A 27,816-nucleotide genomic window follows, 5' to 3' on the forward strand; every position below is an offset into this window, starting at 1 on the left:
TTAAGTAAAGTGTCAGCAATCTGCACAGGTGTGACAAATGTACTCTGCACACTTATCATCATGTCTGGGAGTATTGCTGACAGATGCCCAGAATATAATGGAGAGGTGCTTGTTCCTGACCAGTGCATTTTGCGGATGAAGGGGTTTCACAAGGCAAACCAAGCTTGGGGGGCTCATCCATCAATTGGGGCATACAGATGAAAATGTACCACCCTTGCCTCCCATTCTTTACAGATCCATCCTTTCAAATGCACACAGGTTTCAACCTTGTGGCAAATCTGAGAAGTTCATTGAAATGACACAATGAAGCCCTATGCCCACTTACTCCTAACTAAAAGGCACTCAGATTTTTTTTATCCAACTCTAGAAAGGCCAGGACCCATGTTACGCCTAATATGACTTATGAATATAATATGATTGCATGTGACAGACTGCAGCGCTGAGATTCATCCCTCAGCCTTTTCTTTTCTTATCTACCCTACAGGTCAGTTACACAGAGAAGTGCCTAAAAAGTACTTTTAGAAACTGTGTAACAGTCAAATGTAGAGAGACATATAGGAACCAAGAAGTGGCAGGACATTGAATCAGAAGCTGACTGCTGCCTTGGCTGTCACATCATAAGAACAGGAAGCTAATTAAATTCATAACATGAAAAAGCCAACTCAGCTGGTAAATCTCAGACTTGCAAATGACAGTGTTTGGCTTGAACACACAACTGCTGATCTGTCTTGCTTTGGAGTAGGATGTAGAAGTTTAGTATTCATGGGTTTCTCAATACATGTGTGAACCAATTACTGACTACAGCCAATAACAATTTTCATCAGTTGCAACATTGATTATGTTCTCACTGAACTGTTTCGTCAATCAATTCACAGGACAACTGGTTACAGAAGATGAATGAACAAATTCACGAATTTCTGTTATCTTATTGCCATAGGTGTCGCCAAAGAGACTGACACTGCAACCTATAATCTTAAACTGCAGTCCTGAAAACATTTCCATATGGAGATTTCTGTTGTGCTTCATCACCTGGAAAACCTGGAAGAAAACCTGAGATTAAACTGAAAAAATGTAATTAGAGTAATTTTGTAGTGCCATCAAATCTAAATGACAGAGGACAGAGGATGAGAAAGAAATCATTACTTCTCCTGAGACAAAGCTAGAGATCTTCTTTTGTTCTAACTAGCAAGAACATTTTAGAGTGAATCACTAACTGTGCTTATATTTTAACAACTGTCAGTGCTTTGAACCAGAGACAATAGGTCGAGCACATTCTCTGCACTTTGGCTCTTCCATTCCCTCCGAGTTCTTCAGTGAGAAGTGGTTTACTCAGATGTCAGCAAATTTACCCAGGCAGGGAACTCATCAATGAAAGATGACAATATGCAGAGAGTATGAGATGTGACAACCTGCTTTCATTTTGATTTGCTGCATTCTGGAAGGAATCTTCAGCAGTCTGGGGAACGTGGCAAATTTAGAGTTCCACCTCCATTCCAGAATAGCATTTCTGAAGCACAGGACGCACATTGATAGATTCTGTGTCTCACAGTGAAGAAACTCTTTGTCAAAATGAAGCAGAAAACCAGCCTGACAGGGAAATGCTCCCATTTCTTTAAAGTGATGCTCACTTGGGGACCAGGTGTTTTTGCTGGTTCCAACAGATGCCCAAGTCTAAGTTTCAAATTAAACTTTGATGGGAAGGATTTTTTCCATCACAACACAAAGGGAACACAGGTGCTCTGTTACAAAAGTTACATTTTTGACAGTTCATACTTAAAGTGAATCGGACAGAAAATGAAATCTATCACCACTTACAAACGAAAGTCCTAATCAGATGTCTGGGTCTGAGACTACAACTGAGACTGAGAGTTTCAGTGTCATTCTTCAGAAACCCCGATGAGGGTCTCAGAGGATTTGTGCATCTGTACATAGAGTCTATAGCTTTATTACCAGAAATGTATCACGGAACACATGGGTTTTGACTGGTCCAACTAAAGGGCACTGACATATGTGGAAGCCATAAAAGGGGGATTTGTTGTTAACTCTGTTGCTTTCACTATAAAAGCATAGGCATCCTTTTACAAAGCTCATTAGAATGCAGAAGCTTGATGGTGATACCTACCTTGGCATTGTATGCTATGTAGTGCTTAGCCAGAGCGTCCGGGGTGTGCATCCATGATTTATCTGAAATGGCACAAACAACTCGATCAATACAGCTGTCTTAATCAAGGCACATATACATGGGAATATCTTAAGTGAATATGTGAACGATGAGTATTATACAGTTCATCAGAGCACATGTACAAATCTGTCACATTAGGAAAATGAGCTGCACCAAATGTTCCACTGGAGGTAATGATTTGTTTTGCATATACTAGTTAGTCAATTATTGCACAGCTTATATTCACACCTGGGTGTTCAGCAACAACCCACCATCACCACCATTTGATACATTTTGACCCTGATAAGCCTATTTCACAGACATTTTGATTATTCAGTGTAGGGCATTTACAGGTGTAATAATTAATAGTAATTAATAATGGTCCTAGTATACCATGATAGTATACCAAGCCCACCCATCAAACAAGTACCTCTGAAGTTACTGACAATCAACGTTGACTGCATTTTTAATTTTTATTTTTTTTGGACCAGTATGATATTTGACGAATTATCAAACCTTGCATACAGTTTATGATTCAAAGGTGACACAGCATGCCCATTTTAACAAGTTGATGTGTTTCTTTCATGACTTGATGGAATCTCTGTTACATGCCTTGGGTAAAAAATACTCAGTGACTCTGATAAACAGGCCCCTATCCACCAGGTCAAAAACAGCCCTTTTCACAGCAAGCCGTTTTGGTGCCATCCCCCCTCCCTCCTGATAATGAGCTGTTACCCTGCCCCTCTAGTAGTGTTGCCTTGGCAACCGTTCAGTGTATCAGTATACTATATCGGCAGTGCAACACTCCGAAACCACATCAGTCCATCTATTTGAAAGCAGAACTACAGAAGAAGATTTATTGCCAAAGAAGTTCAGCAATAAAGGTTTGACCAATACGTTTCTGAACGTTTGGTGAACTTAATGCTACTTTGAGCCACTAACCTGGCAGGTACCAAACAGCAACTAATTCGAGCATAAAATGAAAGTGATGTTTGCTTTAGTAGGCTAGAGTTTAGTGACACCTATGCTACATATCTACGGTAGTTAGTGGTCATGATAAGCAGATCTTCCGGCAAATGTATGCTAAGTAACGCCACTTTGCTCTTGTTTCTCCTGAGGCTAGGATTTGATGTAAAGATGCCTATGAGCCTTTACAGCCGAGCACAGAGCAGCTTACATGTCTGGACCGCTTATCCAATGCTTGCTGAAACGAAATGTGGCTTCAATAGCGTCGTCGTTACCTGTGTACAGGGGAGGGAGTGGGTGGTCTGAGTCTTGTAAGGACAAGGCTCAGGGGTGGGTCTTATGCTCAGAACAAATGATCTACGTCACACAAGGCTCAAATTTGAAACAGCTTGTTGAATGACACATTTTTCACTCTCAGACCACTCATACCAAACTGAATGCATGGATTTGTATCAGCTTTTCGGAGCTGGTAGACATGGCACACACCCTGCTAAATGTAGAAGAAGCCCCAAAAGTGAGAATTGCATGTCATGTCTTCAACATTTTCACTAGAGTCTTATTAAAGATTACACCAACACAAAGCGAGCAGTGGTTTAATTCAGAGATCATTACAGGTCACTGACAGCATAATCCAAAGCATCCCATTATGCTCTTTTCCACATTTCTTAATCATTTACTGATTAAGGATTCTTTTCGCTCCTCATTTCCCACTCATAAATGGCTTATCACCCCGTTAATGAATCTTGTGACCAAAAGATGCATGACTGTGACCTTGGGGCACTTGACTCCCGTAGGTTGATTGCAATAATCAAGACTTTGTAAGGTGCAAACAATGTGAATCAACTTTACCTTGTCCTCTGCATAAGTATGCTAATTACTTTGTTTACGTTGATGGTGGTTGCTTAGTGGCTTAATGAATTTAAAGTCTATTCTAATTAGCGTTAATCTGGTGCCCCATGTTTGCTTAATTGGGATTGCTTATGGTTGCCTATCAACAATATTGTTTACAAGGAAACCAACTGGCAAAGTCTTGCAAAGAAGTCATGTTTTATTTGCCTGGAAATCATTTTGATGGGAAGAAACAAAGATAAACAACTGCTAACATACAAAAATAGTGGTGTTCGTAAGTTTTCTTTTTATGACACCACATAGTGAACTCAAGTCTTTCTTATACTTTCATTGTCCTTCTTCTAAGTTTAGTGAACAGCTGTGCAATACCATTCTCCTACAAAGAGGAATTGATTTCTCTCTTGAATGAAGGCTGATAGAGGGATAAAACATTTTCTATTTTACCGACTACAGAGACAAAGAGACTTTAAATTCCAAGAAAGAGCAAAGAGAAAGAAAGGAAGTGAGCGGCGAGGGCTGACACAGCGGGATGACAGGTAGGCTGACATTTTTTCAAGGTGTCAGAGCACTGTTCTGATTAATACAAGAGAGGAGGGAGGATAACTTGGTGTCTCTCTTAACTGAATAAAATGACAATTATGTGATCACGACAAAAGTGGCACAAGCAATGGCCAGGTCAGCCAAAGGGCACTCTGTGTGGTTGAGTTGTCAGGTGTTGGATGAAGATGGGGAGAAATTCAAGTGACGGCAGTATGTCACAAGTGTCACTGCCTTTCTGTCACACCCTAGTGTTCTTTCTCCTGAGGCGGGTTCTGTTTCATGCAGAACCACTAAGAATGTGTGGCAGAATAAAGGTCACAAGTCCTTGATGCATCTTGCACCTCATCAACTAGTGTTCAGAGCACTGGCGGCTGTGGCTGTTCGATCCCCAGAATGTGCCACATGCAGAGGTGTCCTTGAGCAAGACACTGAACCCTCAGTTGCTCCCAGTGCGTGGCACTGGTGTGTGAATGTGTGAGTGCTTGTGTGAGCGAATGGGTAGATGCATCTGTGACTGTAAAGCGCTTTGAGTACCAATAGGTAGAAAAGTGCTTTATAAAAACAAGGCCATTTACCAAGGCTATAACAGCTGTCTTCATGCTTTCTCTCCAAGGAAATAGTAAACAAAGCTTTCTGTTTTTTTAAGTTGCAAGTATAACAAATTCTAACACATTGACCCACAGGTCATCCATTATTGTCCAACAACACTCTAAAACTGAACCTGATATCTGTTCTAATTAAACAGTATAGACAGATAAAATGGTTAATACAGTGCATCCGGAAAGTATTCACATTATTCCAAAATGGATTTAATTCATTTTTTCCTCAAAATTCTACACACAACACCCCATAATGACAACGTGAATTATTATTTTTATTTTTTTTGAGATTTTGCAAATCTATTAAAAATAAAAAACTAAGAAATCACATGTTCTGCTGGGAAACTTTGGACTGGTATTCATGTGGATGCTACTTAAACATGTAGCACCCACCTAGACCAGACCAGACACCCCCACCCCATAGCAATGACACTCCTTGATGCAGCTTCATGGCAGCAGCCGAATTCACTAGATCCCAAACTGATCAAGTATGTGTGGGATGCACTGGAACAAGCCTGACCCACAGAAGCCCCTCCCTTCAACCCATATAATGCAAAGGTCCCCCCATTCTGTTGCCAGACACCGAAGGACACCCTCAGAAGGTCCATGTCCATTCTCTGATGAGTCACAACTGTTTTGGAGGCACAAGCGTGACCTACACAATATTAGACAGGTGGTCTGTGTTATGGTGTTACACCTGATTGGTGTATACTGCAAGTACCTCTGTTCTTACTGCACTCATGCAGAGTTTTTGTCAAGCTCTTGTAAATTTATGCTACGCCACTTATTCATGCTGCTGCTAAGGTGTTCAAATGGTTCACTCAGTTCAAAGTGAAGGAAAGCATGCATGGATTACATTGTAGAAAAAGTAAAACAAAGCATGAATTTACTGACATGTGTTTGGCATCCTTCAAAATAACTACCAAATGAATTAAAAGTAAATTCACTTTCAATCTAGTGTCTGACTTTTGTTTATGTATTCACTTTATTGTACCACACAATTTCCCCTCAGTGTATAAACAGGTTTATCTTAATAATAATATAACAATTGCTACAACTGCTGTTGATAAAATCAACAGTAACAACAGTGTTTTGGTCGAAGAAAATCCTATTTAATATTCATCATCCATGCTCTTGTCTTTTTAAGCTTGCTGCTCAAGTGCTGCTCTGTAAGAGCACAATTTTTCTATAGGACCACAAGAAGCAGGCAGGCAATAGACTAATTCACTGCAGCGCTCAATCAATGACACACAATGAATTTGCTGGGCATGCACAGTTCTCCATCATGCAGAAGGGACCTAAACCACAATTCAACCAAAGACCAACAGGAGAGTGGTACTTTGAGACAAAGACTTTGAGTTTAAACTGCACTGCTGTCTGGGAACAAAAATCCATCCAGCTGTATGAATAAAGCCAGAGTGAAAAACTAAAAAGGAAATGCAAAATGTTGCTATCTCATAGAAATAGGGACTGTAGTCACTTTGGGGGGAAATCACTTGAGGTTTAGTCTCTATCACATCTGGGGAAATGGACAAAAAATGTCACAGTCTCCCTGCGATTCATTACAACTCGCTAGAATAACACAGCAATCGACTTACTCACAAATTGATGCTCTCTGAGAGTAAACACTTAACATTATAATGTGCATGGTGGTTTATTATTGCAGGGCTGCTGTACTGGAGTCAATTATATCGTATCATGCTCATAATTTTTAATCAAGTTCTAGCAAATTCATGTCATACCACTTGTTCGTTCTGTTGATAAGCTTTTGAAAGGGTTCACAAACTGTAAAGTTGAGGAAACGCAGCAAATGTTGTCTGTAGGAAGTGGCAATATGGATTATACTGAGCCAAATAAGGAAATGCCAGAGGACTATAGCCATTGTCATATGGCTTTATAAAACAAATGTCCACCTTCTCCATGTTAGTAGATGAGACTTGGGCCCAACTAAAACACTAAACTACATGTCAAATATTTTTTTTCAAGGACAGTTTCTAGGTAGTTATAATGCTGATGCATTCTTCCAAGTTTCGTTTTAGTTAGTTATTTGATGCTGTAGGAACAGGATGTGATATCATGATGACTACCAGCTGCCATGCCAACTCCTATGTAAAGTGGTCCCATAGGACCCGAATAATAATAATAATAATTATAATAAAATAATAAGCACAGTGAGGCGGCACAATGGTGAGGTGGTTAGCACTGATGCCTCACAGCGAGAAGGTCCCGGGTTCGAATCCATGGGCCGACTGGGCCTTTCTGTGTGGAGTTTGCATGTTCTCCCTGTGTCTGCGTGGGTTCTCTCCGGGAACTCCAGCTTCCTCCCACCGTCCAAAGACATGCTCTTTAGGTTAATTGGTGATTCCAAATTAGCCGTAGGTGTGTGTGTGAGTGTGAATGGTTGTCTGTCTCTCTGCGTTAGCCCTGCGATAGACTGGCGACCTGTCCAGGGTGTACCCCGTCTCTCGCCCGATGACAGCTGGGATAGGCTCCAGCAGACCCCGCGACCCTTAACAGGAACAAGCGGTTACAGAAGATGAATGAATGAATGAATGAATAAGTACAGTGCATAATCCAACATTTATTTGTAATTGGTGGAGGTAGTGCAGTGCGCAGTATAAATCAAACGAAAACGCGAGTGCGTGTGGCAGAAGTGCGGGCGGGTCATCAAGATCGCAGCTCCACGTGGCTTCACTCTGGGACCATACTGCACAGACTCTGGCTCCAAACTCGCAAGATGGTGCCGTCCGTATCCCCAGGAAACTAGTGTCAGTTTGGCCAGTGCAAGGGAGTGGGGATGTGTTGTCCATATATGCGTTGTTCAGAATGTTGTGAGGGTCTTTATTTAGCTCCAACTTCAGGATAGGCTCTTTCCAGTACAAGATGGGACTTTTGCAACTGGCCTTTAAAGAAAAAAAGAAAAAAAAAAGACCAACTTACCGCTGCATACATTTTGTCGGCAGGGGTTGTCAGTTTTCAATGTTAAAAAAATGTTTTTAAAAATGCGTAAAACATAGAAATTGAATGACAATGATGTCTGGGCTTGACTGAGCCTATATGTGATAATGTTGTGCAGAAGTGACATGGCTGTACTAACTGCCACCCAGCTATTTTTCTGTAACACTTGAGCATTCCTATTGGTGGTAAGAATGCAAACAGAAAAACAAACTCGTGTATAGTTTTCAAGAGACTGGGGAAGTTCTTTGACAGCAGCCTTCTTTGACAGCAGCCTCAGGGACACAGCCTCCATCAAAAACACCTGTGAGGAGCTGGAGGGATGACTGAAGGATGTCGACAAGTCTGGCCTCCCAAGAAAGTTCAAGGCATGGATTTATCAGCATGGGATTCTGTCAAGAATACTGTGGCCACTGTTCCTCTACGAATTTCCAATCACCACCATCTCAGATCTGGAATGGAGAGTCGGCCGCCATCTCGGGAGATGGTTAGGACTGCCAAGGAGCTTGAGCAACATCGCCCTCTATGGGAAGACCGGCAAGCTCACACTCCCTTTGAAATCCATCGAGAAGTCTTGTGTACAAGGGAGGCGCTGCAACTCCGTGAGTCATCTGACCCCAAAAGTTTCTGCTGCAGGGGTAGTGGTCAAGACCGGTAGGAAGTGGAGTGCAGAGGCTGCAGTGGTACAGGCAGAGTCCCGGCTATGCCATGGAGTCCTGGTGGGAACAGTGGCCAGAGGAAGGACTGGGTTAGGAACCATCGCTGCATCAAGCTATCTATGATGTCCTTCCCAGTCCATCCAACCTGCACTGCTGGGGCTTGGCCGATACACCATCATGCCCCCTCTGCCAAAAGAAGGGGACACTTGAGCATGTCTTGAGTTGCTGCCCTCGGGGGGAAGGCTGCTCAGGCTCGGTGCGCCGGTGGTGTGCAGTGCAATGTAGGATGAACGTAACGTTATCTGTTAGGATCTTCTGAGATAGCGAGAAAACGCAAAGGAGGTGCAGAAAAATCAGATGTGCCAAAATTACAGACATGTTTTCGATGGCAGGTCATTCATCAGTTCCCATGGCTGATGACGGTGGTGGTGGTGGTTCTGACTGGCAGTGGTACTCAACAGGAACATGTAGTAGAACCTGTGGTAAGCTGGATTTCTTTCAAAACACTACGTACTTATCACTAGCGGCTATTTATTAGACATTGTGTACTCTGACTGGATGAGAAAATAAGACTAGGTTAGTACTTTTATGTCTTCCATCCTGAACTAAATAGTCTTGAATGTGAGACCACTTTTTAAAACCATCATTCACCAACAGTAACTCAGCAAGCAGCATTTTAATTTCAGTATTAGACTGTTATTGTTTGTGGGGTGAGTAGTAGGCTAGCCTACTATGCTATCTGAGCTTTACTGTTTGACCCTTAGAATTGAGGTGGACTCATGCACTTATGTTGTGATGACGAAGCTTCTGTTCTCCTCGATCGAGCCTACTCCTCGATCGAGCCTAAATAAACTCCTTCAGCATAAGACATACAGGATTTTGGTACTTCTTCTTCTTCATCGGCATCACCACAAATTCCTCCCTAACACTATCCTCTGTATCCTCTTTTCTCACGACAACTACTTTTGTGTCCTCCTTCCCTATATCCATAAACCTTCTCTTTGGTCTTCATCTAGATCTCCTGCCTGGCAGCTCTGACCTCAGCATCCATTTTGTCATTTGGTGGTTAGCGCTGGTGCCTCACAGCAAGAAGGTTCTGGGTTCGAATCCATGGACTGACTGGCCTTTCTGCATGTTCTCCCTGTGTCTGTGTGGGTTCTCTCCGGGTACTCCGGCTTCCTCCCACTGTCCAAAGACATGCTCATTAGGATTCTAAATTGGCCGTAGGTGTGAGTGTGAATGCCTGTCTGTCTCACTATCTCTCTTCCTTCCTTCTCTCTTTCTGCAATAAAACCGTAAAAGAAACTGAATGCATCCAGTCTCTGTGTTTCTCACGAGAATCCATCGCTGTACTGAAAGACTTAATTTTCCACACCCGACCACACTTCCACTAGACTCACTCGTGTTTTTGTTTAATTAATACTACTCTCCACTTACAAAAAATGTTGAATTATACACTGTACTTATTTTCAATTGTTTTTTTACAACTCTCACATGTCCCACAGAACCGCTTTACGGAGCGGTTGGCATGGCAACTAGTGGTTTCTATAGCGTCGAATAACTAAAACAACACTTATCCAAAGAAATTGACACTTGAATATGCATCAACATGCATGTACACTGCTTGGCCAAAACAAAAAGGTGCAAAAAAGATCACACACTGTAATATTTCGTTGGACCGACTTTAGCTTTGATTACAGCACACATTATCTGCGGCATTGTTTCAATAAGCTTCTGCAATGTCACAAGATTTATTTCCATCCAGTGTTGCATTCATTTTTCACCAAATCTTGTATTGATGATGGGAGAGACTGACCACTGCACAAAGCCTTCTCCAGCACATCCCAAAGATTCTCAATGGGGTTAAGGTCTGGACTCTGTGGTGGCCAATCCATCTGTGAAAATGATGTCTCATGCTCCCTGAACCACTCTTTCACAATTTGAGCCCCATGAATCCTGGCATTGTCATCTTGGAATATGCCCGTGCCATCAGGGAAGAAAAAGATCCATTGATGGAATAACCTGGTCATTCAGTATATTCAGGTAGTCAGCTGACCTCATTCTTTGGACACATAATGTTGCTGAACCTAGACCTGACCAACTGCAGCAACCCCAGATCATAGCACTGCCCCCACAGGCTTGTACAGTAGACACTAGGCATGATGGGTGCATCACTTCATCTGCCTCTCTTCTTACACTGATGCCCCCATCACTCTGGAACAGGGTAAATCTGGACTCATCAGACCACATGACCTTCTTCCATTGCTCCAGAGTCCAATCTTTATGCTCCCTAGTAGACTGAAGCCTTTTTTTCCAGTTAGTCTCACTGATTAGTGGTTTTCTTAAGGCTACACAGCTGTTCAGTCTCAATCCCTTGAGTTCCCTTCACATTGTAAGTGTGTAAATGCTCTTACTTTCATTATTAAACATAGCCCTGAGTTCTGCTTTTGTTTTTCTTTGATTTGATTTCACCAAACATTTAAATGATCGACTTTAAATGTCATCCCATTGCATTTATGTATGGATATATTTGAAAATAAACATGGAAGTTGTACTATATTTGTTCAGTTTGGTCAAACATACTGAGACATATATAGTATATTGTATACTCGGACAAAAACTTCCTATATTCCTGGGAGGGGAAAGCATTTATTATGCTATCTATTATGAACCTTTTGGCACCACTTGCACTGACTGCTGACTGTAACAAGTGTTGTACAAAATACATCTGGAGAGAAGCCTTAGGGTCTGTTGTCTGTTGGTATGTTGGTGTAATACTGCATGGTGGCAGTCAGGAAAATGTTGTCCTTATCTCAGTAAATATGCTTTAGCACACTGTTATGGCAGATAGGTGAATGGATGCACCATTTGCAGCTTCCGACAGCTGAAACAAATGGTCATGGTGTGCTGGGCTTATTTTCATTTACATAGCAGCGCTCATCACCTGTCTCCAGACAGCAAACTTTCGAAGTGTGGCCTGTGCTAACTATAATGTACGTTGTTTAGTCAACGCGTGCCACAATAAGAGAACATGCACGTATGACTTAAGTTAAATTAAATGGGCAGCAGTCCATGTCTTACAGTTACATGGAAATTAAATGTGAAGTGGTGGGGGTGGTTCAGCCCTCTCACATTAACATCTAAGGAGGACCTTATGGGAAAACTGAATTAAAACCAAAAATCCTTACAGCCTACGCCACCACCTGGTCCCAGGACACTTTCCTCCACACTGACCAAGGCTTTATATTAGACAGATGGGACAGATGGTGGTAAACACATCAAGCTGTTCACAAACTGCATTCCCATCCTCCTCTTGCATCTGGGCAGGGTCACCTCAAGACTCTGTAGCTGTTATTGCATGACCCATTTTATATTTGGGTTGTTTTATTACAGCCAATGTTTGTCAAACTGCATCTGATATTGTGTAGCTAAGGAATTTAAAACACAAAATCATTTCATCAGAGAAAGTAAGACACTGACATCAGCACTTAGTTTTTGTTTTGTTGGTTCACTGTGAGCTTTGAAACAACTTTATAGTCATGCCAAATTAATGAACTGCATGGGGCAAAGTGATAAGGCATGCAGTTGAGACTCAACAAAAAGGTTTCACAACAATGAGGGCTTCATCCAGATAAAGCGCTCTAGACTCTCTTATCTCTTGACATGGAATGTAGAGAATTTCTTTTCATTTTTAGAGACAAACATTCTGTTGGTTTTTGTCTTTTTACAAAGACCATACTAGTCATATAGCATGTTTAACCCAAAGTAATTCAGCATTCATAATCTATTAGTGTCAGTCATAATGTGGCAGTGAAGATAGTGTATACATTCTTTATGAGAAGTTTCCTGACTGATCACTTAGAAAGACAGATGTACCACCTACAAGTAGTTGTGATTGCACAGAACTATCTTTCTGACCAAAACAATCTAGCTGGGTAGGATGCAAAACCTTCTCAGCCTTACTATATCCTAATCAGTATCGACATCCTATTCATGGCAACGCAAACCTTTTATTATGGAGTTCAAGCATTCATGAAAATTTTCTATTTCCTGTTGAATTACTTGACATCAGTGGCGTGTAGAAACATGAATGAAGAAACCTGACTGTTGTCAGATCTTCATTTGAACATACACTCAGCAGCCATTTCATTAGGCGCAGTGCTGGAAACAAATGCATACTGATATAACAGGGTAAGGGAGGTCCATGTTTTCATTTTGGAGGCTGTTTGGAGGCTGTGATTGTGATTGTAGTACTGACCACATTGTGTTGTACTGACACGTTTCAATTATTTTGACAACACTATTGTAGTCAGTGGGCTATGCCAAATAACAGAAACACTTTCATTCAATCCATTGTGTATCCATTGTAACACCAAAAACTACATTTTACCAAATGGTTATCCAGTTTAATTACCACCTTTCCGACACTGAATCAACATAAACAGAACATTAGAACAGTCATGAAGGGGCATTTAGTGCTGGATTGTTATATTAGAATGCATTTGTTTTCACTAGCGTACCTACTGAAGTGGCCGTGAGAGCAGATCACTCCAAAATTGTGTATGTTAAACAAACCTGAGTGTAGATGTTAATGGTAAATTGTCATTTCTACCTATTGGCACTGGTATTCCCTCACGCAAGCATACACATATTCACACACCAGTGCCAAACACTAGAAGCAACTGGGGGTTTGGTGTGTTGCTCAAGGACAATTCTGCATGTGGAATGTTCCGGGATCAAATTGCTAACAAACTGCAAATCCACTCAGCCACGTTGTGTATTTTATTGTGATTAGTTGTTTAAAGTAATTTAAAAATGTTTAAAAACTTGTAAGGTGAAATAACTGGAGACCGACCGTATGACGTTGATGGATAGTTGATGGAAATTATAATTTAAGAATTATTGCATCACTTGTATTAATAGTGAAATGGTGTTCAGTAATGCAAATCGTAAGCACACTATACCACACGAATGTTACTATTAAAGTAAGTACTGTGAATATAAACAATACAACTCTTCGGTCAGACCTCTGCATGGAGAGGTGTGCAGAAACCCAGCTGCAGCTTAAACAGGCTTAGGTCAATTTCATAAGGTAATGTTATGTCTACTCACCTTTTTTCCTGTTGAAGGCGCGGTTCATAGTGGAAAATGTGCGTCTCCAAGGTCACTCCTGAATATCTGCCAATATTCCACCTGGAACAGGGAGAAGTGTGTTAAAAATGGTTCTGACCTCATGTCTTTACTAAATGGCATAAAGTCTAAAAACAAACAGTCCAAAGTTTTCTCTGAGCAAAAAAACAAAAAGAAAAGTTCCAACCCTTCGAGAGTGAATCAACAATACATGTCCAGGAATAGTGGTTTCTCATCAAAAATAAGAAACCATGTTGCACAGTAAAATGTGACATTGCTTACCATGATCCTCTTACAGTCAGTGATATTAATGTTCTAATCTTTCCAATAAAACTAGGGCAAGTGTTTCAGCTACACGCACAACATTCACAGAGACCAGAACCTCAATTCCTAAAGTTTAAAAATCACAAGAGATTCCAGTATTGGACTTTATTGCATGTTTCCTAATGGTCTGCAGATTTCTGACATTGTTGGTATAAACTAATCCACTCATAGTGACATTGTCTGGACGAAGTGAGAGATGAATGTGTGTTGTGGTCAAAGTCAGTTGTGCTGTGCTAACTTGTGGAAAATGGAGCAATTTTTTTCGTATGCAAAATGTCCACCTCCACAGCATCTCAAAATGTGACACTACTACTTTGACTGCTTTCAGCCCTATGCTATGGATCCATTCCTAGTAGAGCTCAGCAATCTAAACTCTAGAGGACCACAAGAGTTAACTGCCCAACACTGAGTAGCTGTCAGCCCGCCCTGCATTCAATATTCTTTACTCTTTTGCTGGTGGGAAACATGCAAAGCCTGCCATGTAACAGTCATTTCAATCCTGCCTTTGCAAACATATTAACTTGTGCCCAGACAACTTAGAAAATGAACAGAATTTTTCCATCTGTGGCATTTTGCATATATCATGCAACGACTGAGCTATTATAATTTTTAGTCAATGGAAAAACAAATCCTGTTCAAGCCTATGCGCCAAAGTGTCAACATGATGAATCCTGCGACAAACTGTTCTAGAAACAATTTCTGAAGTAAGAACACTATTTTAGCTCTCGAAGTGAATGTCCCTGTTCAGGGTAGTTACAGCGTAGCGCACAGACAACTACAAATTGACAAATTAACTGTAATCAAGACCTGTCATGGCTGTACCCTGCCTCTCGCCCATTGACAGCTGGGATAGGCTCCAGCCCCCACGTGATCCCTCACAGGACAAGCGGTTACAGAAGATGAATGAATGAATGAACTGTAACCAAGTGTACCGGTGAAGATCTCTATCCTGGACATATTTTATAATAATAATAATAATAATTAATCTTTTATTCATCAATCAAGGGGAAATTCTTTCTCTGCATTTGACCTATCCACTCGTTCACTAACTAGTGTGTAAGATGCCATTTGTAAAATGTAAAATGAGAAAATGAGATCACATTTTAAAAGGATGGCACTGTGCCTTCTTCTCATTAAATTTTGGTTTGTTTCATCATCTGCCACTGCAGCAAACACTGTTCAGGCTTTTATGTGAACAATATTGTCAGTAAAATGCCTTTAAGGCTCAGAAATAAGTTAGAAAATGATAGAGTCATGCTATGGAGTCAAATATCCTTATTAATGCTGAGAGGAGCTGGGGACAAACAAACCAACAAAAAAACACTTTGATTTATGAACTCGGATTTATCAGGCTCTGAAAAATGAAAACCTCTAGTCCGCACATAGTAAAACGTACAGTGTATGGTATTCAAGTGAATGGAGTGGAAATAAAAATACAGTGTATGAGGCTATTACAGTAAGGGGATATTTTACTCAAACAGAGGCCCAGGAAAGGGCTGGAGAAAGTTTAAATGGAACAAGCCTTAGGGTGGGACTGGGACATTCCTCAGTCTGCCAGAACAGAATATGTTTGCTGCTGAAAGAATCAACTTGTGTTCCTTATTTACAGGTCTAACATGCGCCTGTTGAAACCACTGCATGGACTGATGAGCAATGACTGCGGTATTGTTTGCATTTCACCAAAGACAGAAAGACAGAGAGGAAGTATTATGCAGATCTCTTCATCAAACTATTCTGCAGTTTCTGGTTTGACAAATTAAGACCTTTTCAGTGGTGACCTTGAAGCTCGCCTTTTGGATTTAAGTGCACTCTTGCCTCGATCTTCCCAGCAACTTAAATGTGTCTTTTTGTTTTATTTTGATAATAGTACTGTGCTAAAGAAATGCAGCTTCCCATTAACGATTTCTGCTTTTTCTTCATTAGTCAAAGTTAGGGAAAGAGGAATGTCAGAGTGGTGGAAAATATAAGGGGGCAGCCTCTTTTTATTTCCATCCAATAACATGAAAAAGCTATCTTAGCCAAAAACCATACATATATTACCCCAAATCTAGCACCCTGAGGTTGCACACTAAGAGGAAGAAAAGAGGCCTTAGACTTGTGTGCATCACAGCCACTATCCAGAAGCAAAAAAAAAGGAGTACATCAGGAAGATGGCCCTACTGATGAAATGTATAGCAAATGAAGAGAAGAGAAAGATGTGCAGGGAACATCATAAGAGGCCAAATTCCTGCACTGGCAGACAAGATAAATGTGTGATATTGAGAAATCCTACTAGTGGCTGGAAAAGGCAGGACTGAAAGACAGCACAGAGGCACTAATCATAGCAGTCTGGTACAAGATCAATGGAGACTGGGGTCTTGGAGTGACCATAGGTGGAGGTTGTGTGAAGATGCCTCTGAAACAATCCAGCGCATAACAGCAGTGTGGGTGGGTGATAAGGTAAGGTAAGGTAAGGTAAGACGGCAGGGTGTAAGGTGCTCACAGGCAAGGCATACATAGAACAACAAAACCAAGTTGCTGGCATAGTGTACAGGAACAACTGTGCAGAGTATGGGCTGGCAGTCCCAATGTCAAAGTAGGAGACACCTACAAAAGTAGTGGGGAATGGCTGAACCAAGGTCCTGTGGGACTTCCAGATACAGACGTAAAACTTGGTGATGGCTAACCAACCAGAGGTGGACCAACAGCAGAAGTGGGCCAGAGTGTTAGATGTAGCATTCCCGAGTGATAGCAGCATCAGGAAGAAGGACCATGAGAAGCTAAAGAAATACCAAGAACTGAAAGAAGAATGATGTGGAAGGTGAAGACAACAATGGTCCCCGTGGTGATCAGAACACTTGAGATAGTTACCCCCAAGATCCAGCACATTCCAGGAACAACAACTGAGATCTCTGTCCAGAGGAGTGCAGTACTAGGAACTACGGGTTGAACAACTACAGATTTTTTTAAGTCAACTAATATGTGGTGAAATTTGAATTGACGTCGACTAGTCGATGACGTCACACATAAAAACGCAGTAGAAAGTAATGCTTTTCAACAATGAAATTATATTCTTGACCTGCATACATATTGTAGGGTTTCACATCGGCTTTTCTGCCTGTTTATAGAAGCTTGAACACAGGCTACTATCGGCAGTAGCATACATCAACAAAATAAACAGTCTGACATTTCTAATATGCGAGTCTCGCTCTGCGAACTTTCAGCCATAACCCGTCTCTCGCATGGTTCAGACATCAAGGACAAAAAAAACACGCTCTACAACCACAGCAAGAACGTCAACTAATAAAACACAACATAACTGAACATACTGTGTGTTGCAGATATGTTTAGTCTATAAGTCGGCACCGTCAATACAGTTTAATAGTACTTCACAGCATGTTGTAAGATAGGATAATGTAGCCAGGAATAAAATTTAAAAAAAAAAAGCGGTATATAAGTCTTTTCTGTGTACTGTAAAGCTCTAATAACTTTAGAAATGAAATTCACAAACAAATTGTTGATTAGCAGCCTTCTTCTCTAGGTTACCACAGGACATTTAGTGAAGTCACTAATTGACTGTCGTTGAGAGGATTTGGCGTTAGCGGATGCCTTTTCAGATGAGTGTGTAATGCATTAGCACATTTGTTGTATTTCAGAACTGACTTACTTATCTACATGTTATGGCAGTATGGGCTTCATCTTTAGTGAAGTATTTCCACATACTTGATGAATCGCTGCCAATTTGCTGCAGTGACCTACTGGACTCTTCACCTGTCTTCACCTGTTGTTATTGTCACGTAATCGGCGACTAGTCGTCTTCCTGCTTAAAGTGTCATGGCACAGCAGTAATGTCGACTAGTCAGTACAACCCCTACTAAGAACAGCTAAGATACTGTGCAGAACCCCCAAGCTTCCAGGACTCAGGTAGAGGGCCAGATCTAGAAGGAATGAAACAAAGACCACCAACAAGGGGTGAAAGGGTATTTTTTATATATATTAAATTCCTATTCAATAGAAACTGCACAATGAAAAAAGCACAATGAATTATTTCAACAGCTGAAATTCTATTAGTCAAATGTGGGTCAACAAAATAAAAGATTGCAAATTTATTGTGCTTTTAATGCAATGCTTAATCATTAAAAATGCATTGAGGTGGATAGCTTAGGACATACCTAAAAGTCACTAGCTTTATGTGCTTGGAACAAAAATTGCCTCATTTTGACAGCCACAGTAGAAAGGTCTGGCATCAGACAAAGCCTGTCTACCTTTTTGTTTGTATGTGACATACTTGGATCCAGTGCAATGCTTTCGCCTGACACTTGACTGTGATGTCATTCATTTTGACTGACAGCTGCAGTGTCGGGCCTGTTTTAATGGCTTCCTGTCGGGTGATTCTACAGAACCCCCTTGGGAGAACTGACGACCCCAAGACACATAGGCATCGGCCGACACACAGACTTAACACTGAGCTACAAACATTCTCAGTCTCCCTTCGATGTTTACCAGCTGCAATGGAAGCACCGTATGGGTCTGCTAACACCTCACCACTAGTACACATACACATACTAATAATATGAAATGTTCTAATAGTCTCTCATTATTGTCACATTTATGCTCCATTATTATGAATCCAACATTGTTGAGTCTAATAATACAGAATGGACAAAAAAAATTCAGTCTTTCAATCACAGAAAGCAGATAAATTGTACTTTCAAAACATGATACTGCAACACACAAAGTCTGAGACAGGCTTGCATAGCAGGTAATAGGTAATCTGAAGTGTGGTTGTGGAGTTTTAGTCAAATCTGTGGAAAATATGAGCCAGCACCTCACTTAGTTTGAGTCAAACATTTGGAATTTTGCTTGGGAAAGAATCTTTCAGGAAATTAGCACAGCCCTTGTGCACTCTTCTCTACTCGTCTAAAAAACGAAACCAAATGATGAAGTTTGACAAAATCTTAATGTTTAAAAGAAAAAAAGAAAGAAAAGCAAGTTAACATCCCATTTCAAAATGCCTCTCAGCCTCTCACTAATCTGACCCATATGCACTCAGAATGCAGCAGGCTTTCAACATGGGATAGGAGCAGAGCGTGCACTGTGGTCTCAACATAATGCCTAAGAAAAGAAAATCAACAAAGATCCTTTGTTTGCTTCACTTTGCTCTCACCCCGTCTCTGGAGTCTTGCTGGCTAGGAGCAAAGCATACAACATCGCAGCTACAATCTGTTTATGAATTTAGTCTCAGAATTCCTCAGTTGAATCAACCGTGGAGTGTTGGTGTCTAATCTAAAAGCCAGGCTTGCTCTCTCACAGCCGGGCATTTTAACTCCGGTGGATCCAATGCAGCACCCTGAAATACTTTATCACGGAGAAACAACTCTGCCCTTTACAGGCTGAGGAGGAGAACGGATCTCTGAGAGTAAGGACAGAAACATGCAAACAACAACAGAGCTGAGATTAAAGCTACTTACTTGCTTTCAAACTGGGGTGGAATGGTGAAGAGGAAGTCCCAGCGGATCTTAATAGTTTTCAGCTGTGGCCCAGATGGTAGTACACTGAGGACTGCAGTACAGAGATGATGGGGATTGCAAACTCAACAAGGAGCTTTTGCCTTGACACAAGATACTTGACATTCAAACGCAACTTCCTCCGCCCACAGTTTGTCCAAAAGGAGTTGTGCATGTGCAAAAAAGAGACCCCTTTCGACGGGAACTATTTCACTGTGATGCACCACGGCATACCAGAGATGACCTATAAAAGCCATCATGCCAGAGGTTGCAGTCTGACCCCTTTGCTGCAGTATGTGATTCATCATCACACTATGTGCTCTAGCAACAGGCTTACGTCAGCATCTCAGCATCAATCAAAACAACAGTATGGTGAAAATATTATGAAGTAGAAGTCACAATACTTCCCTGACTTAAAGAACTAAAAGCCTCACTGTAGGATTATGTAAACTTAATAACACCCTTTCCTTTTCCAGCATTATACAGCTTTAAAATCTGACACTCAATCGTCCTTTTAGAACACACTCAGTGAAGACCAGAGGACAGTGGCAAAAAAAGTGACAATGGAACTTACAAAGTCCTGAACCTGAGCTAATATTTACTCCCTGGAGTCATATGAGAAAATTGTCTGAGGCTCTCATTCACAAAAGAAAAATAAAGCACAAATACAAAAAAATATAACTAGTTTATATAGACTCTAATATATCAACTCTTACATAATGGTGGGGCAGCACTGTGGTGTGGCGGTTAGCACTGATGCCTCACAGCAAGAAGGTTCTGGGTTCGAAACCACCAGGTGATCCTCCAGAGGAGATATGGCTACAGAAAATGAATGAATAACATAACTACGTTTCTTTATAAGAATATATTTTTATGTCCCATTGTCTCTATAATGAGACAAATTAGACATATTCAGGTATGTTATCACTGATGTGAATGAATGAGTGTTTAGTGTATTTTCCATTTCATACCTGAGCTTCAAAGTGTACAGATTTTATGTACGTGAACTGCAACAACTAAGAGGAAAATTTGCTCGGAAGAGGTTACCGTGTGTTTGGGAAATAATCCAGACTTTTAAAAAGACTGAAAAAGGGTCACTAACACTTGCCAGCCAATTTACAAAGGTTGTTTTTTTTTCTGTGGGTCTGGTTAGAGATTCAGCTTTGCCAGGGCCTTCGGCGGTGGTGTGTTTTTGCTGGCCGGCAGAACTTTGGTTTCTGCATGAGAGAGCAAAACAGGGAGGGTCTACAGATTTGTGCCGTTCTGTTCATGCTTTATTTTTTCTTCGCTCTGCCCTGTATCATTTCATGTTTTGCATCTTGTATGAACAGCTGCGACGGGGTAAGGGAAGTGGCTGGCCCAGACACTTTCTGGGAAAGTGGGGCCCTTTATGCTACACAGACCCAGATAAAATTAGTTCAAAAGAAGTGTGTGTGGGGGGGGGGGGGGGGGGGGGGGGGGAGTACAGACAGAGTGGAAGCACTAGAGTTGGAATTAACCTATGCCACTTCAACTTGTCTTTTTCACTTATTTGTCTAATGCACGTCTGTGTCTACTACATTGGCTGTATGTCAAGGATGTAAAAGACACATTTGTTGGCAGATCATAACATTCTAAGAAAATCTGCCCATTTCCTGAGAAGCTCAGAAGTTCATGACAGCAGGAAAGGAGCACGGCAGACACAACAGCTCAAATGCATCTAGGTCAACAGATGAAAACAATTCCAATGACTCATCGTTCAGATGTTATTTGGTAACTAGGCTGCATGCAGGCATTATACTATTTTTTCCATGTTCAGTAGGAAAGCTGCATAGAAGAATCAACCAGGACAATAGGTATTTTCACCCTGCTACCAGTGTTTATAGTTTTTAAACTTATATTCCAATTTCAGATGCCAATTATTCCAGCGCTTGTCTGAGATGTGTGCGTGAGTGTGTTTGTGGCAAGTGGGTGGAGAACAAGGAATGTGCATCTCATTGAGAAGCATCTCAGCGGATTTTTATTGAGATTTGCAACCTCCACATGATTTCTGTTCCATCTAAGCAGTAATGCCAGGTAGCAATGTGATACCAGACATGTATTTGCAGTTGAGATGGCAAGCATACGACCCTGCACTCACAACAACAAATCTTCTGACAATGATGATCGCCATGAGTGGAAATGATCACTCTCTACCCACCACTACTTCACACAGTACAAAATGCAAAGTTGAAATGAATACAAACTAACCTTAATATGAAGCGGAAGATGACAGCAGAATAAATTAAGCTCATGTTTCAACTGGTCAATAGCAGGAGTGCAGCATTTTGCTTTTGACCTCAAGAATGTGAAAACAGGCTCGAGAGCTTCAGAAGCGCTGTCCTTGTGTCAGTGTCAACACAGGCTGTATATTTTCTAACAAGGCAGTGTCAAAAACAAGCACTGCAATCCCTGGAGTCTCACAAAGCTGGTGATTAAATCATTCTGGCAAGCAAGGATTTTCACATTCAAATCTAAAAGGCAGGAATTGCCAACTAAATGCCAATCACAAGCAGCACAAAGATTAGAATGTGAATGTTAAGATTAAACCAGATGGCCTCTCATCTCACTGCCTCCGTGATGTTGGATTTATGTTGATAACATGACATTTACACTGTTAATGCGCTTGTGATTTGCTGATGTTTAGCATTTTACTATAGAAACATGCCGAGGCTGACATGAACATCTGCACCTTCACTCACGTGAGCCCATATCACCAGAAAAAAATCACAAGTCAACCTAAAAGTGGTGATAGAAGTAAAGTCAGAAGATCAACGCAAAGTCACAAGGAGCGTTCCTCTGGGGACCGTGAAAGTCTGTACAAACTTGAAAAGAAGTCCATACAGTCGTTCTTCTGCTGACGTCCCATTGTCTGAGACGCCCACCATACATGCTGCTGGCATGGCTAAAAATTCTATCATTTACATTTTCCAAATGAGCAAAGAACTACTATGAAGCAAGAAACAATGACAGATGCAGGAGACGGACAACAAGGGGCACTTTTCTTATCATTTATGGATATCGACCAGTTGTTTTGATGATCGTGTCCGTCGGATCATGCCATTCATTCAGCTTGGACCCACACACAGTATGCCAATCTCTATCTAGGAGAGATTAGCGGTCACACTGGGAATAGCATATGGGAGCTCACAGAGCATTTCCGCCAGCCACTAGCATTTCTGCTTTTTCGCATTAACAACACTAGGGCTGCCACGATTACTCGACTAGTCACGATTATGTCGACTATTAAAATCGGCGACAACTAATTTAATAGTCGACGCGTCGTTTTTTTTTTAAATCTTTGTTTTTCTCTCAAAACGTCTGCGGCACCTTCCACTGTCTGAGACGCCCGCGTCTGCCTTTCTGTCCTTGACACACATGCGCAGTAGTGGTAATCGGGGTCAGTTGTGATGTCACCGGAAGTTATACCAGACGGGCTCTGGTATCATGGCTACCCGGCGGCAACGGAGCTCAACAGTGTGGGATCATTTTAAGAAAACAAAAGATAAAAGTGTGCAATGCAATATCTGCAAGACAGAACTTGCCTTTCACGGCAGCACAATTGCGATGCACGAGCACCTGAAAAGGAAGCACGTTGTGGCTACCTGTTGTGACTAGAGTTGCACGATACCCACGGTACCCACGGTACCCCGCGGTGCCAAATCGTACTATACTAGAAATTCTACACGACGGTACTGCCGTGGATTACTATATACCGGTGCCAGTTTCCGCTACATAGCGGCCGGCTCTACTCTCCTCCTGGCTTCTCAATGCATGCTACTCCCTTGTAAACAAACCCACATGGCAACTACTGCAACCGAACTACACAGCTGCTGAATGATTGGCTGTTTGCCTGTTACTGGTGACGTCCGGGGATATGATAGTTTTTTTCCGCACGCTGCGTCCGCCCGTCTGTTAGCTGATTGGCTGTTCGTGTGTTTCTGCCGGCAAGAACGAACTCCATGAAGACAGCTCCGTTTCGATAGAAATTCGCTTCAAAACAAACAACAAGCTAAAGTTCTGTCTCGCCCAGACACGCGCACCGCACGGCTTACAGTCACAAACACAGACAACACACTCACCACGGCAGAAGCACCGGGCCAGAGCGGCGAGTCTGCCGCGTCGTTATCAGTGGCACCACTAATTTTGCTCAACATTATAAGTAATTAATAAGTATTTATAACTTGTACAAACTCTACTTGTGAGAACAATGAATAGGGACCGTCGTCTCGGTAAGCTAACTGGCTAGTTAGCTGCTAATATTAGCATGAACAGAGAGCTAACTTACTACTTACTCATATAGCTGTAAACGTTAAAGTTTTAATGAACTATCATCTTAATTGTCTTTATTTTTAGTTAGCATATACCTTAAACACTCCAAGCTGAAAACTAATGATGGTTATACAAGAGCAGCTTCATGCTGGTGCGATAAGCTGTATGTTTTACATTCAATTTACGTATGATCCGATAAGTCGACTAATCAAAATAATAATTGGTGATTAATCGACTATCAAAATAATCGTTTGTGGCAGCCCTAAACAACACCCACTTCCAATTTCTTCAATCACAAGCCCGGTTGATGCGTCAAGAACAAGCTGCGAGAACTCCCAAACGAGAGCTGCGAGAACAAATTTCTCACTTCTCGCGGAGTATGTAACAGCCTTAATGTATCAGGTTTAATACCTGCTATATATACACAAGTGCTACCGTGTTATTATTACAGTATTCACTGAAAGTTTCCACCTTTCAACAGGACACCATTATGGCAACAGCAGCTTATTTTCTGACTGAAAATTTCATCCATTATTGTGACAGACACCCATGCTCGTTTTGTATTTTGCCCCAAAAAAATAAATATTCAATTGTCAAAAAAACCCTAATTCACATTATTTTCAAGTCAATAACAATGCAAATTGTCTCAAGACATTTTACAAAACTGGTCTGAAACCTCCAGAGCAAGCATGAAGGCAACTGTGGCAAGAAAAAAAAACGGAAGAAACTTTGAGCAGAACCCAGCTCATATAGAGGGACCCATCTGCTTAAGCCTGGCTGGGTAGAGACAGAAAAAAAGAGAGATTAGAGAGCATAGGTCAAGATAATGAGATAAACATACATCTGTCATAGGTACATATATCTGACTAAAGCATGCAGGTAGAATCTAATCGTGAGTAGGGTTGGGGTTAGTAGCACACAATTGCATGAGTAGTAATAAAGAAGAAATTAGATAAGAAATTAGAGGATAGGAGTTCGGAGCCAGACAAAAGAAATTCCAGGATAGGACCTCGGTGCCAGAGAAAATAAATTCAAGGATAGGGGCTTGGCACGAGAGAGAAGAGAGTAGAGGACAGGTGCTCAGTGCATCAACCCCCAGCAGCCTAGGCCTATAGCAGCATAACTAACTGTCACATGAGCCAGCCCTAACTATAAGCTTTATCAAATAAGGTGTCTTAGACCTAACCTTAGGTAGAGAGAGTGTCTGACTCCTGAACCCAAACTGGGAGCTGGTTCCACAGGAGAGGGGCCTGATAGCTTAAGGATTTACCTCCCATGCTACTTTTGGAAACTCTACAAACCATAAGTAAGCCTAACTCGACCCTAGGTTATTTCTTAGGGTGCCCAGTTTGTTTAAGGTGGTGTGAACACAACAATCACACTCAAACAGAGACTCAGCTCAGTTGCAAAAGCTCTCCAAAGTGGTCGTGTGTTGTTTGTCCGCTTGGTCAATTTACACCGGTTGGCCATATACAAAACACTGGTACATGAATCACAGAACAGCAATAAATGCCAGTGGTCACACTCAGTACTGATTATTCTCTCAAATCCAATTTTCCTGCAAAATTATGACAAATCACTAAACTTTTTGCAAGCACATAGTGTTGGGACTTTGTCTTTACTTCCCTGTGAACACAAACCGAATCAAGGTTAAATGCAACATTATAACAATATTGTATCAATTACGCCTTGAATCAGAAGGAAATATAGGTGTTTCCATATTCTACTTCTGAATTGTTTAAAGTGTGTATCCATTTGGCATCAACAACTCTCCAAGAAACAAACAGCACAGCCTACAATATGTGTTCACAGGCACTGTCTGTCTTAAGGAGTTAATTGTTACATTAATATTCATTTCGAACAAACAGGAACACATCACTTTGAAATCAATTTGCTTCTACACTACATCAGGAAAACTCAATAGGTCGTGAACTGACTGATTTTTTGCTGATTCTACACAAGGAAACTAATTAAAAGAAAAAAGCTATGCAATATCAAGGGTTACAAGGTGAAAACAGGAGGGTGTCCAATGCTAATGCTCTTCATGCTGCTCCACACTTGGCCTGGATCGCTCAAAAGGTTACACTGTGTCTGCTATAATGATGTGTTATTGATATGAATAAATTAATTCCTTTTCACTGAACTGTTTTCTCAGTTCAGTGCCTAAACTCACCTTTAGTCTCTGCAGCAAGAATCTGGAAGAAAGGTATGATCTGCATTAAGGAATTCTGAAGCAAATTTAGGTTTTGTTTTGGTGCTTATCCATTCCATCACTGGTCTCAGGGGTGCGTAACTTGAAATGGATACACCAGTGGTAGAGAGTTGGTCTATGAACGGAGAATGCAAAGATCTGCTGGGCCAACCACATCGTGCACAGTGGAATTGAATTTGATTATAACAAAATAGCTCTGACTGGGTGTAGGGCTATCCAAATGCAGTTGCTTCCACAACAAAATAGGATACTTATTGCAATAATTATTAGAACAATGAAAAATTTCCTTGGGTCTCAAAACTGCCTATTACAATACTGTCATCAGCAGATGGTCCTGTGGACTGTGATTATACATTAGAAGAGAACAGAGAACACTCTGCCCAAGATTATACTGTACACATATGTAATTATGTGCGCTGGAGCTAAATAAAGGACTTTTTTTTCTTCTTTTGTGTTTGTTTTGAACAATCGCTCATTTAAGAAGAATTATCAATAATATGAAACTAAACTCAAGTGACTGGATGGATCCTTTGTTATAGAATTAACAAAAAATGCACAGAAGATTAGATGTGGATAAGAAAGCCTACTGATTTTAATGTTCTCACAGCCAACTCAGATGAATATCAGTCTAAGCAATGTTCATTTCTTGTCAACAATGAAACTTTGGATAGTGGACTGCTTCAAGTATCTTGACTCGTCCTGGACAATACACTGAACGCTGAACAACACATCACCGATATTGACAAACCCTGCCAACAAAGATTCACAAACGCAAAGCACTTTCTGTTGACCCCCACTTTCTGTTGTTGCTTTACAAAAGTGTAATTCAATCCATTCTCCTCTACTGTTCCCCTTTTTCCTTCACCATGTTAACTGCACCTAATATGAACAAATTCATACATATTACACACAACGCTTTCAAAATTATTGGTCTCCCCATGCCCAACATCCCAGACTACAACAACAAAGCCATCACACGCACAATAACATATGACCTAGTACACCCTCTTCTATGCAGATACAGATCACACGCCTGGAAATGGACACATTATGGCAGGAGTTTTGTCCCCTCTGCCATAGCGCCACTGAACAAAATAGCCTGCTAACTGTGTATAGGTGCTATCTTGTATGTGTGTAGGTGTATATGTTGTGGATATTCTCTGTATATATGTATTCATTTGAGGCTCTATACACACTGTGGCAACAAATTTCCCTAAAGGGCAATAAAGAATCTATCTATCTTCAGTTAAGTACTTTTACATGTACTCTGTAACTAATGCCATGAAGCAATCATAATCAAATATAAATGGTGTTGTTTTTGTCATTTATCTGATTGACCTCTACTGGAAGGACACTATTATATAGATAGATAATCCTTTAATATATCCCTCAGTGGGAGAATGCTGAATGTGTCTACAACTAAATGGCTCTGATTGGTTGTAGGACTATCCATTTGAGTGCTGAGCAATCATAATTGTCTGTTGAGTGTCTTACAGTAAGCTGTGATGTCTATATTATATATATATATCTATATAGATATATATATGTGTAAAAAAAAAACTAAAAAAAACCCCATCCCTCTCACCCGCTTGGGATGGTATCTGTGTCATTCCCAAGCTCGGGTCCTCTACCAGAGGCCTGGGAG

General features: G+C 41.1%; 1 protein-coding gene across 4 annotated transcripts in view; it reads right to left on the reverse strand.

Moving 5' to 3' along the window:
* Positions 1 to 27,816, reverse strand: part of gulp1a (GULP PTB domain containing engulfment adaptor 1a) — an 80,828-nt gene that overhangs the window by 12,705 nt on the left and 40,307 nt on the right. For 2 of the 4 annotated variants that reach the window (XM_084544745.1, XM_084544747.1), the window contains 2 exons: positions 13,842 to 13,922; positions 2,123 to 2,184 (listed from right to left, as the gene is read on the reverse strand). In XM_084544745.1, the coding sequence (XP_084400871.1) occupies positions 2,123 to 2,184; positions 13,842 to 13,869 (90 nt within the window). In that variant the 5' untranslated portion in view covers positions 13,870 to 13,922. Of the gene's footprint in view, positions 1 to 2,122; positions 2,185 to 13,841; positions 13,923 to 19,633; positions 19,979 to 27,816 lie in introns of those variants that run through there. The other 2 variants (XM_084544746.1, XM_084544748.1) reach the window with 2 other exon arrangements.

This window comes from Chelon labrosus, assembly GCF_963514085.1.
Source record: "Chelon labrosus genome assembly, chromosome: 5".
Classification (NCBI taxonomy): Eukaryota; Metazoa; Chordata; class Actinopteri; order Mugiliformes; family Mugilidae; genus Chelon; species Chelon labrosus.